Here is a 12,504-nt window from a genome sequence, read left to right on the forward strand (position 1 = left end):
ACTCTTTTCTAGTTTTTTGTCAACCTTAATATCAAATACTTAAAAATATTTCAATCAGGCTTCGAAATACCAAATATATTCAGGTTTTATCCCGAGGAATCAGCTCCTAAACATGCACCATAACTGTAACTGTAACCTGATTTTAAACCCTGAATGTCCTCACTCTCAAGGTCTGACAGTCAAAGTGGACCTCACACACTCACACACACACACTCACACACACACACACACACACACACACACACCTCAGCTTCAGCACTGGGAGACAGAGACAGAGGAGGGGAGGATTACGCAGCATTTTTACTTTCTCTACTGATGTCTGCTGTCTGAGTATTTATAACACACACACACACACACACACACACACTGACTGAGCGTATTACATCAGGAATGGGCATCTGTTGTGTGTGTGTGTGTGTGTGTGTGTGTGTGTGTGTGTGTGTGTGTGTGTGTGTGTTGATGACTCTGGTTTGATATCTCCATGGATTAAAGGTGTTGCTGCTGTTGGTTTGGTGGAAAATATTCTGCAGAGCTGCCCTGAGGCTCATGGGAAATATTTCTTTGGTGGGCGAGGCATGACTCTGTGTGTGTGTGTGTGTGTGTGTGTGTGTGTGTGTGTGTGTGTGTGTGTGTGTGTGTGTGTGTGTGTTAATGCATTGTTTACGTGAGGAAAAGGTTCACACCACAGTGACACAGCAATAGTCACTCTGCAGGTTTCCATTAACCCTCAAAATGCACAAATAGTTCAAGTTCAAGTGTATCAATTGTCCTTCCATCCTCGTATGCGAGAACACGTACGGTGGAGCGAAATAACACACCTCTGGACCAGCGTGCAAAAAAATATATATAAAACAAATAAAAACAGATATTTAAAAGACAGCGACAGTTTAAAAAGATACAAATGAAACAGACAATAAAGTGCAATACTTATAAAATGTAATCGAGTGCCTGATTTAAAACGTTAAAATGTTTGATAAAAACTACTAAAAAGAGTAAAATAATTTATGCTTTGTCAATTTCTTATGTTTATAATTTATGTTTTATGTCAAATTTCTAAAAAAAAATCTTTTTTTTCCGCTTGCATGAGGTGGTAAATCAGGTGATCTGAATATTTCGCAAAATAGAAACACTTTTTTTGCTTTTTAGCTCATAAGATGTGCAACTCCGGGGGGCAGCGATGTGACTTTGTGGATGCAAAACATCATTAAATGCAAAGAAAAAGAAAAAGTCCAACAAAGTCACACGACCTTCTACAATCATGACTCGGTAAAAGTGGACTGAGGAAGAGACCGAGATCTTCCTAAGTCTGAGAAACAAAGAAATTACGGCGATATTTGATCGGCTGCAAAAGAAATAAACCTGCTTATGTTTTGAACATCCATCGCCATGGTTACTGGATGTTATCACGAGAGGAAAGTCGCAAAACATCGCTCAGTGGAAACGCAGTCAAATCGCAGTTGTGTTTTATGCAAATCTGTCATGGACACCCGTCTACAGTCCGTCTTTCTTTCTTTCATTCATACTTTTCAAATCCTCTGACGGCTGTATTCAGGTTTTTCATAAACAGAAAACAGTGTTTAGATGCTCAAACACACAAAAAGGATAATCCAAAAAAACTGATCAGAAACGGATTATTAATGACCATGTAAACACACTCGATGACGCAAATTCCAGTGGCAGAAGAAGAATTCAGATCTTGTACTGTCATCAAAATACTCTATCTATCTATCTCTCTATCTATCTCTCTCTATCTATCTATCTATCTATCTATCTATCTATCTATCTATCTATCTCTATCTATCTATCTATCTATCTATCTATCTATCTATCTATCTATCTATCTATCTATCTATCTATCTATCGATCTATCTATCTATCGATCTATCTCCTGTTTCACTCTGATATCATCACGTATCGTTTGAAGACAGACTTGAATAACAATGATGGTATTTTTTTAATATCCTGGGAGAAAAGATGAGGTTTGAAAATCAAAGGAGCTGTGTCATGCTGGGCCAGCATCTCACACACACACACACACACACACACACACACACACACACACACACACTGCAGGAGATCAATATGCCGTGACGGAGCCAGCGGTTGTGAGTCAGCACTGAATCTTTGCATCTTTCTCTCTTCGTTTCTGCTCCTTTAATCCAAAACTGTGACAGAATTATTTTCCTCACAAAACCAAAGCCGACAGTTTAAAAACACAAACATTAAAGCGTAAATATAACCGCTGAGTTACTTTAGTAATTATGTTTTTTTATATAGTGTGCATCCAAATTATCCAAGAACTTTGTTTGGTGACATTTTGAATAATAAGGCGCTAAAACACGAGAGGTGGCTATTTTTTTAAGCGGTGGGAGAGGTGCTCAGATCTTTTACTGAAGTAAAAGTAGCAGTACCGCAGTGTAAAAATACTCTTTTGCAACCCTAAGTGCTAAACATATAAAACTGAGTTAATGGTTTTTGTAAAGCAGTAAAAAAAAAACAATAAAAACATTCAATTTTACTGTTATAATTCTTGTGATATGTTAGTATACCAACATACTGTAAATCAGTGGTAACCATGGTATTAGTAGTAGAATTAGTAGTATTATTTCCACATATGTATTTTAGATATCTATTATACACTACTTTTGATAAATTAACTCTGATGTTCATCAAATATGAAATGAAATAACATTAAATAAATGATATTAACAACAGTGAATTACAGCTGCAACATGAGATTTTCACATTAAAATAACCGTCTCAGAAAATATCACGTTTTCAGGGTATTACTGAATTATTGTTAGCAGTCAGAAAGACCCTTAAAGACATAAAAATAGGTTGGTTAAACAAATGTTTTTATCACTATAATTAAGACTTTAAAGCATTTTTTTATGCAGTTATGTGTAAAAAGTCTCCCTTTTGAAAATAACTAAAATATTTGTTAGATTCTCTTTTTTTTTTAATATCTTAGATAAGCAAATGTACACAGTATGATAATCATCAGCTTTCTTATTGCAGTATAACAGTAACACTGGTAATTTTTTCTGCAGTGTATAGTGTAAACATCCTTTTTTAAATTTGATAAAAATTAAAAATGAATCATCTTTGCATCGCTGCCTCTACAACAAAAGGGACAACTCAGCTGTTTTTTGAGCATAACTTTGGAAAGCTAGAAATCAAATTTACAAAAATATTCCACCATATATATAATGTATAACAATAAATGTATCATTAACAACAATGAATACTCAGATGTTTTTTTTTATTTCTTAGAAAACAGTCAATATAAATGTCATCAGCTGAGCGTCACTAAAGGCCAAATTAACCGTTTTATAGAGCATGTTAAAAAATGTTTTACCTCTGTTAGATCTTTATTTCTGCAGAAACTTTCATGAATCTGCGCATCAGGAGCTCTGAAAATGCAACATGCTGAAAACACCTGCCGACCTTTGAAAGTCCCTCCTCACAGAGCTGTGTCTGCAGTCTGACTTCCTGTGAGAGGACAACCGAAAAGACAAACTGCTGAAAGTCACAGAGACACCTGCTGGTTTATTTCCATCATCACACCGAAGCTGAGTGTCGAGGAGGCTCAGCAAAGGTCAACGCATTTTTCGTTAATGTACAGTGACTCGACATTTTCTCTCGAATGATTGAGCAGAATCTGGAGTTCTGTATTACGTTTTGTGTTTTTAACCCTTTAAAACCTGGACCAGTTGGTCTTAATATTTTCAAAAACATGGGGAGAAGACAATGAACAGTTTAACAAGACATGGCCCAAAAATGAGCAAGAAATTGATAAAAAATAATAATAACAAAATAAGTAAAATAAAATAAAAACCCAGGAAAATTACCTTAAAATAAAAAAGAAAAAATAGTTTAAAAAAAAAAAAAAAAATAAGGCAAGAATAAACAAAGAAATGACTGCCAAAAAATGCATTTTAAAAAAATGCATTAATTATTTTTTTTCCGTAACATAATTTAAAATTTAAAATTATAGTAATTGTAAAAATAGTGTCCCTTTTAAATAAACATTACATAAATAATAAAATTAAAAATCTGCTCAGGTTTATAACTGTTAAATAGTTTTTGAAAAGAGTCTCAACACAGAACAAGAAAACTGGCATCGATTCAGGTTTCAAAGGGTTAAATCTGACAGGACCACCAGCAGGACTGGAAAGGGTCAGAAACCAGTTTGAAAGAAGCGACTGGAGACCGAGACGCTGCCGTCTGAGTGTCGTCCGAGCAACGAGTCAACGCCAAAAAAAAGCGACTAAAGACAGAAATGATGAAGAGACGGACAGAGAGGATGCTGGGTAAACAGTCGGCCTCTGTTGATGGACTGGTGGGAGTGGTTTGGTGTGAGTGTGTGTGTGTGTGTGTGTGTGTGTGTGTGTGTGTGTGTGTGTGTGTGTGTGTGTGTGTGTGTGTAGAGTCATTCACAGATTGAGGCCTCCAGCCGACACAAAGGCTCCTCTGTGTGACCTGCTGAGTGTGTGTATCTGAGTGTGTATATCTCTGTGTGTGTGTGTGTGTGTGTGTGTCCTCAGAGATAGTTGGACATCTGGTCTTATGGGGACATTTCTGAGGTCCTCATGCTGTCCTTGGGGTCAGTGGTTCAGATTAAACTGGGTCGTGGCTAACGCAGTATTACTGACGCTGGGTCTTGTATTAGTACTTTAAGTGTGTATAAGTTGCCAGAAAACGTCAAAAACATCAAAATAAAGTTTGTTTATCAAAAACTATAACTATAAACTGTAACCAGAGGACGCTCCACACGGCCAACAGATGTCCCTGCTAAGTCTCTAATGTCCTAAAATCCTAGAAATGTCCCAACATCTGAATAATGTCCTAAAGTCCCAGAAATGCCCTAAAATCCTATAAAACACCCTAAAGTTTTACAAATATGCTGAAACCTGAGAAATGTCCTCAAGTCCTACAAACATCCAAAAATGTCCTAAAATCTGAGCAATGTCCTCAAGTCCCAGAAATACTCTAAAATCCCAGAAACATCCTAAAGTCCCAGAAATACTCTAAAGTCCCAGAAACATCCGAATATACGAGCAACGTCCTAAAACCCTTAAGTTAAAAAAAAAAAAAAAAGCTGAAATCCTTGAAAGTCCTACAAAACATCTCAAAATCCCCAAAAATGTCCTAAAATCTGAGCAATGTCCTTTAATCCCAGAAACACCCTTAAATTCTAGAAACATCCTAAAATCTGAGCAACGTCCTAAAAACCTTAAGTTCTAGAAATACCTAAGAAATGTCCTTAAATTCCTGAAATGTCCTTAAACCTCAAAAATGTCCTTAAATTCCTGAAATGTCGTAAAACCTCAGATATGTCCTTGAGTCCCTGAAATGTCCTAAAACCTCAGAAATGTCCTTAAATTCCTGAAATGTCCTAAAATCCCAGAGACACGGGGCTGCTGTGGCTGTCCCCTGAACAAAGTATACTGAGTTTATGTTTGAACTCTTTCAAAAAGACAGAAGTTGAGACATTTGTCCTCGTGCAGCAGAAAGTCGAGGCTCGTGTCTTTGGTGTCATTATTTTGGACATTTGTGATGACGTCATCTCGCGGGATCGCGCGGTGCTAAACCACGAGGCGGCGCCAGAGAAACGATGACTCAGCAGTCTGCTCATGAAGACGAGCGTTTATATGCAAAACGGAATAATGTTCATCACTAAAATGACTCATGCTCATTTAATTCGTTTTTTTAATTTATTTTACATAATTTGATGAAAATGGCCAACTTTTTCTTTTTTTAAAAACACCATCATGTTGACTTGCATCATGTTTGGGCTGCAGACTTTTGGGGATATGAAGCATTTTAAGATATTTTAAGATGTAAAAATATCTAATAATGCAGAAACAGACAGACTGTTTCTATTATAGAGCTCAAAGGCTTTCAGTTATATATCTTATTTTTATATTTTTATTTTGCTGGCGTCTGTCTCAAACACGCTCCGTCTGGAAACACGGTTTGCAGGCCGGAGCGACTCTGCAGCTCCACACGCCTTCCTTCTTAAAATATTTTATTGACACATTTAACCTTTATTAAAAAAACTTGCAGCTGCTGCCATTCGCAGCCTGAACAGCGAACGTATTATTAACATAAATTTAATATAAAGTTTAAACTCCACACTTTAACACAATATGAAAACATTTCTCCGTCAGAAAACACACGCAGTCTTGTGAATTTTGTCAAAACAGTTTCGTCTTTATTACATGCGCCGTTCAGTCTGTCCCTGTCTACTTGTCCTCGGGTTTGTTGAAGCAGTAGGTGAGGCAGCACTTCCCGCAGTAGTGACGGTCGAAGTGGCTCGCCATGAAGACGCCGGCGCCGCACTCGTCAGCGGGACACTCGCGCCTCAGCCGGTGAATTTTGCCGTTTTCGTCCACCTGAAGAGAAAAGAAACGTTTTCAAGCTGCTGCAGCAAAACGAGGTGACGATATTTTATACTTCTGTCTCTGAATCGCTTTTGATAAAAACCAAAATTATTTAAATTAAAGAAAAGCGTGGAAATGTAAACTGTCGTTTAGGACAGAAGCAAAAGTTAATTTGGGCTAAAATTTAATAAACTCTGATTTAACTCTGGATGTTTAGTCCGCTTTAACTCTGGCGGCATTTTCGGCTCTTTAACATTGAAAACGTTTAACGTCGATACTGAACGCCGTCACACACGTGAGGCACTGAGGTATTTGTACCTTGTAGTATTTGAGCACAGCGAGCTTGACCTTCTTCCTCTTGTGCTTGTTCTTCTTCGGGGTGGTGTAAGACTTCTTCTTCCTCTTCTTAGCACCTCCACGCAGCCTCAGCACCAAGTGCAGGGTCGACTCCTGCAGAGGAGAGGAGACGCATTCAGCTCTTCAGCTGCCGACACGGTTCAGATATTTCACCGACACATTTCCACGACTCGCAGGAAAATTTTTAAGATCATTCATTCTCTGATCGCGACCTTAATCGATACTCTTTAACAGCTATTATTATTATTATTATTATTATTATATAATAGCTTTTTAAAAATATATAATTATATAAAGAAAATAAATGAAACTCAGACAAGGATTAGAACTAAATATTTATGACTAAGGCACTGTTTGTTATTTATGAGGGGATGAAAAAAAAAAGTAAGCACTGTGGAGGAAACACGCAACTTAAATGGCCAAATTTATATTTTTATCTTACAGCAGATTTTTTAAGAAAGCATGTCTTTCCACATGGTTTCGGAGGAAATGTTTTCTTAATTTTTTTTGGCCATTAAAAAAATTAAATAAATAAAAAAAAAAAATGCATTTAAAAAAGGCAATTTGTCAAATTTTTTAAGGATATATATACATATACATATATATTTGCATATTTGTAATATAAATATATATATTGGCATATATATTGACATAGATTTTTGCATTTTTTTGAAGAAAAACATGTTGCATTTCTTTACTAAGATTTTGGCGATTTTTTTAAGAAACATTTTCCAAATTCCTTAATTTCTGGCAATCATTAATGTCTTTCAAACAAGTCTGTGAAACAGATTACCGTCATTTTTCCAAAACGTTTCCAGGCTTCATTTCATTACTATTCCAGGTTTTTAATGACCGTACGAACAATAGCTCGAACTCAAAACTGATTTAATTCAGCTGAGACAAAAACGTGTAATCTTCAGCCCCAAACTCACCTTCTGGATGTTGTAGTCGGACAGCGTGCGTCCGTCCTCCAGCTGCTTTCCAGCAAAGATCAACCTCTGCTGATCAGGAGGGATACCTGCAGAGAGGACGACACAGGCAGAAAAACTCTGACTATGTGCACGAACCAGCCCGGCTCTGACCGTTACTCAAAAAAAGACAATATTCCCACTAAGCTGTTTACACGGCTGATAAAACTTAAAATCCCACTGATATCCTGTTAACATGCAGCAGTCATACTCTGATTAACGCGCCACGTCACGTCATTTATGATGTCAAAATTTAGAAAAGTGGAGCAGCTGGAGCCGCTTGTGCTGGATCCTAAAGCACTGCTGCAGCCGTGCTGGATCACGTCAACTCCTTTCTTCCCTAAACCACCTTCTCGAAAAGGTCGGTGCTGCAGTGCACATCAAAAAGATCGATATTTAAACTCTCCATTATGTTGAACAGCAGGCGTGTTTCTCCAGCCGACTGAAAACGAGGGATTTTTTTGGCATTTATCTCTACTCAGTCTGCAATCTGTTGGTTTATACACAACCTGTTCATGACACACAGGTGTGTCACACAGACACACACATTTTTACGATTTAAAAAATCCAAATTATGACCACATATTCTGCATATCCTGTGTACATTAACATAGAAAGCTCCTAAAACCGGACTAATACCAGCATATTCCACACAACTACATCGGAAAGTGTGTATAATAATACGTTTGCACTTGTTCCCACTCCTTTTCAGATATGCAAATCAGGTTGTTTTCACACAGACACACAGGTTTCCTATTTTTCTTTGTATTTCCAGGTTTTTTTTGTCTGCTTGTAAATCAATGACACTTTTTCTTTTACATTAACATTTTACATTTGTTTACATGACCGAAAAATAAAAAATGCAATTCATTCAAAAATCTGTATTTCCATTTTTTTTGTCTGCTTGTAAAAAAGCCTGATTCGGTAAAAAAATTCCAAAAAAACAGTAAACAATCTGCATTTGATACAAGTCGCTGAACGTGCCATTTACAAGACTTTTAAATAAAAAATACTGACATATTTAAAACGGTGCATGTAAACACAGTGACAGAGTACCTGACTGACAGGTGTCAACTGTTGATTCAAGCATTAAAAGCACTTTACTGTCACAGAAATGAGCTGAAATCAGAGTCATATCCTCTTGCTTTTACTAACCTGCTGTGTGCATGAATCTCAATTTGAAAAGTATCAGGAACTTTTTCATATAGTGAAGCAAAAGTACTTTAAAATTGCTACTTTAGTACAATACTTGAGTAAATGTACTTAGTTACATCACACCGCTGGTGTCCTGTCTGCAATAATACATCAGTGAGTTATCTGCAACTATAGTTTTACACAAAAACAAATAATAATTTGAATGAACTCACCCTCTTTGTCCTGGATTTTGGCTTTGACATTTTCAATAGTATCTGAAGGCTCAACCTGAAAAACACAGAAAAGGAGACAAGTCAGCCATGACACCTTCTTCCGGCCACAGCTCCCATCACATGTCGAGCAACAAGACTCTTATCATTTAAAATCAATATTATTTTATCATGCGAGACGTTAATTGTCAGTTTATGGTGAAAATAACGTTAACGCTGTGGCCGTGTTTTCTGTGCACGTGTTTACGGTGTCCTGCTAGCACCTAGCGTTAGCTTAGCCACTTAGCTTCATATATAAAGTACGCCATCAGCTCAGCCGGGCTGTAAACGAATATAAGAGCCCCGTCAGCTGATTTAGGGGTTAACAGAGTTGATTAAATGATGAATAATCGACTTTATTTGACATTAAAAGTCGGAGTAGCTGAGCACCGTCCCGCAGCGCCGCCCGGCTCACTCACCTCGAGGGTTATAGTCTTCCCCGTGAGGGTTTTGACGAAAATCTGCATCCTGGCGTTCAACCCACCTACACGAGGAAACACACGACACCTTAAACCTGCTGTTGGTGCTTTAGTTTTGTCTTTAACGCCGTTATTTAGTGATAAATACGGTGTTTGAACACAGAGCAGATCTTACCACAGGCTCACTCCTAATGGCGGATCATGAGAAGAGGGCTTTCAGCAGGCGGACACGGGTTTTCTGCCCGCGTCTGCACGGGCCGGGCAGCCCGTTAATCTGCCTGATCGGAAAAATCGGCAAAAATTTGACTTTAAGCGTCCTGCTATCAAACGCATCGATTAACAACGCTATTCTCAAATTAATTAAGGTAGTTTATTCAAAGTAGAAAGCGACCTAATCGAAACTGAAAATTAAATAAATAAGTTGAGTGAATTTACTTAGTTAGGGGAGACGGGGGCGATTGTAACATCTCAAATAATTTAACATTTTAATGCACAGTTTTATGAAAAAAAAACAATAACACAATTTAAACTCCGCCATGAGTGCGTTCTGTAATTTCACTCCAAAACCTGAAATCCATCTGTATTTAACATTCGTTCACACTTGTTCCAAAAATGAACAATCCTCTTTAATTATAATTTCCTTCTCTCAATTAAACCTATTTTTTGTTTTGTTTACAATTTGAAAAAGTACTTCCAGCATCTACAAATTTTAAGGTGTGGTGTACTCTAAAAAATATTTGTAGAATCATAGGAGTATTTGTATTTGTAGAATCAGAACAGCCGGCTTTATGTTTTATCCCCAGAGCTGTTTGAAATTTAATTACAGGGTCCAAAACCTGAAATCTGAAGTTTTAATTACAGGGTGAACATTTGTTTTATATGCAATTAGACAAATTTTAGCACTGTAAGACATAGATGTCGTTGTGAGAGTACAATATACAATATACATTTCTTGCTTAAAAAACTAATTTCATAAAGAGCAGCAACAGATTTAGGTAGTTCTGGGGCTTCCAGCAGAGTTTCTGATCTATAATCCCCAAAATTTTGTTTAATATGTTTTCAGTTTCAACACCATTCAGTTTTATTTCAGCGTTAACCCCAATACCACCAAAAACACATTTTCTGCATCATTTGGCCCCCATTAGGGGGCCCAGTGACCCCACAGAGGTCCTAGCTAAGACCCCCATGTCCTAAAATCCTAAAAATGTCTTTAAATCCTAGAAAGATGTATGTAGCTGCTGCAACTGGCCCCTGACCGCCTGTCTTTTTGCAAAAATAAGTTCAGTATCCCTGATTTAAACTGACCTCAGACTTTCCCGCCTGGTCCTCGTGTCTGTGAGACGACGTGTCTCCGTTTGTCCGGCAGGTGAAGCTGTGGGACGTTCAGACAGTTCGGAAAAAACCTGCAGAATCAAAGTGAAACATTTCATCACGAACATGTTGAACCGTCCTCTCAACTATCCGACAACTGAATTTATATATTAAAGGTTATTGTTTAAGATATATATATATATATATATATATATATATATATATATATATATATATATATATATATATATATATAAAAATATATATAACTAATGTCAGATTGTTTGATTGACAGACAATTGATGAAAATTTAATCTTGCAAGTAAACATTAGTCAAAATTTTTCTCCTAGGTTTTACTTTGTCACATAATTGACCTTGAAAGTGTCAAGACTGTGATTTTTTAATTTAATTTGTGACATCAAAATCAACAAATTTATCCCTGAGGCATTATTGGGATCAAACCTTTGTGGTGTGACAGAACTAACCTTCACTTCGTTTTTTTCTTACAATTTTTTTGATGAATTAATTGAGATAAATTAAATTTATATTTTGCATTTGCAAGTAAAGATTTGACAATCTGATCATCGCAAATTAAAATAACCCGTCTTTTTATTTTATTCATGACATTGAAAATCTGCATTTTGACCCAATTTGAAATCTACTGCTGACAATTCTTACATTTACTTATTTTTCTTAATTTGAATGTCTATAAAACTAATTCAAATTATATTTTGCAAGTAAAGATTAGTCAAAATTTGAGCATCTGACAATTTTTTTGTATCAGATTTTGACTTTTTTTTTTAATCACAAAGATTCTTTAACTGTTTTTTAATAAAATTTATGACATTAAATCTTATTATTTTGTCCACATTTTTAATCTGCTGCTGATTTTACATACTTTTTTCTTTTCTTTTGAGCTTCTGCAAGTCACAAAACAAAACAAAACAAAACAAAACAAAACAAAACAAAACAAAACAAAACAAAACAAAACAAAACAAAACAAAACAAAGGTGAAAGAAGCAGAGTGGACGCTGTGAGCTTGTGTACTAAAATAAGGTTATTTACTTAAAAATCGTTACATTGGACAGACTGTATACAGAGTTTTTCATTTCCTTGGTAAACTCATAAGGCACCGAACCAGATGCTGTACAAAACAACAACAACAACACCAAAACAAAAAAACATTAAAGATTTACATATTAGAGATTATTCCTATACGGGGAGTTTTTCTTGCATATTTATTACAGAGAAAAAACACTAAAGTTACTGCTCTTAAATATGAACTGTATGAACGGTTCGCTTCACACACACACACACACACACACACACACACACACACACACACACACACACACACACACACACACACACACACACACACACACACACACCCAACAGTTTAAAGGAACAGTTCAACTTTTTCGTGAGTCTCTGTGTTCAGTACAGAGCGGCGTGTTTAGCCTAGCTTAGCACAAAGACTGGAAGCAAAGGGAAACTGCTAGCCTAGCTCCAAATAGCTCCAGTGCTAACTAAAATGATTCATTTTTACATTTCTTTTTCTTTTTCTTTTTTTTTTAACACCTGTTCATAAACCAGATAGCGCACATAAATACAATACACATTTTTTATGGAGCTAAACCAAAAGTTTCCCTCTTCTTC

General features: G+C 36.4%; 1 protein-coding gene across 1 annotated transcript; it reads right to left on the reverse strand.

The window, feature by feature from the left end:
- Nucleotides 1-6,195: 6,195 nt before the first annotated feature.
- rps27a (ribosomal protein S27a) lies at nucleotides 6,196-9,750 on the reverse strand. The gene is made up of 6 exons (XM_042501940.1): nucleotides 9,709-9,750; nucleotides 9,534-9,598; nucleotides 9,079-9,133; nucleotides 7,676-7,761; nucleotides 6,705-6,836; nucleotides 6,196-6,398 (listed from the first exon to the last, which is right to left on the reverse strand). Exons 2-6 carry the CDS (start codon nucleotides 9,579-9,581, stop codon nucleotides 6,249-6,251), a joined length of 471 nt encoding a protein of 156 aa, XP_042357874.1. The 5' UTR covers nucleotides 9,582-9,598; nucleotides 9,709-9,750; the 3' UTR covers nucleotides 6,196-6,248.
- Between the last annotated feature and the right edge of the window lie 2,754 nt (nucleotides 9,751-12,504).

This window comes from Plectropomus leopardus, chromosome 15 (assembly GCF_008729295.1).
Source record: "Plectropomus leopardus isolate mb chromosome 15, YSFRI_Pleo_2.0, whole genome shotgun sequence".
NCBI lineage: Eukaryota > Metazoa > Chordata > Actinopteri > Perciformes > Serranidae > Plectropomus > Plectropomus leopardus.

Bases quoted from the DNA above. Each gene is read 5' to 3' on its own strand.
- rps27a (XM_042501940.1), bottom strand. From the start codon at position 9,581: ATGCAGATTTTCGTCAAAACCCTCACGGGGAAGACTATAACCCTCGAG. The intron at 9,134-9,533 runs GTGAGTGAGCCG...TGTGTTTTTCAG, and splicing joins GGAAGACTATAACCCTCGAG to GTTGAGCCTTCAGATACTAT. The intron at 6,837-7,675 runs GTGAGTTTGGGG...TCTCCTCTGCAG, and splicing joins CCGACTACAACATCCAGAAG to GAGTCGACCCTGCACTTGGT.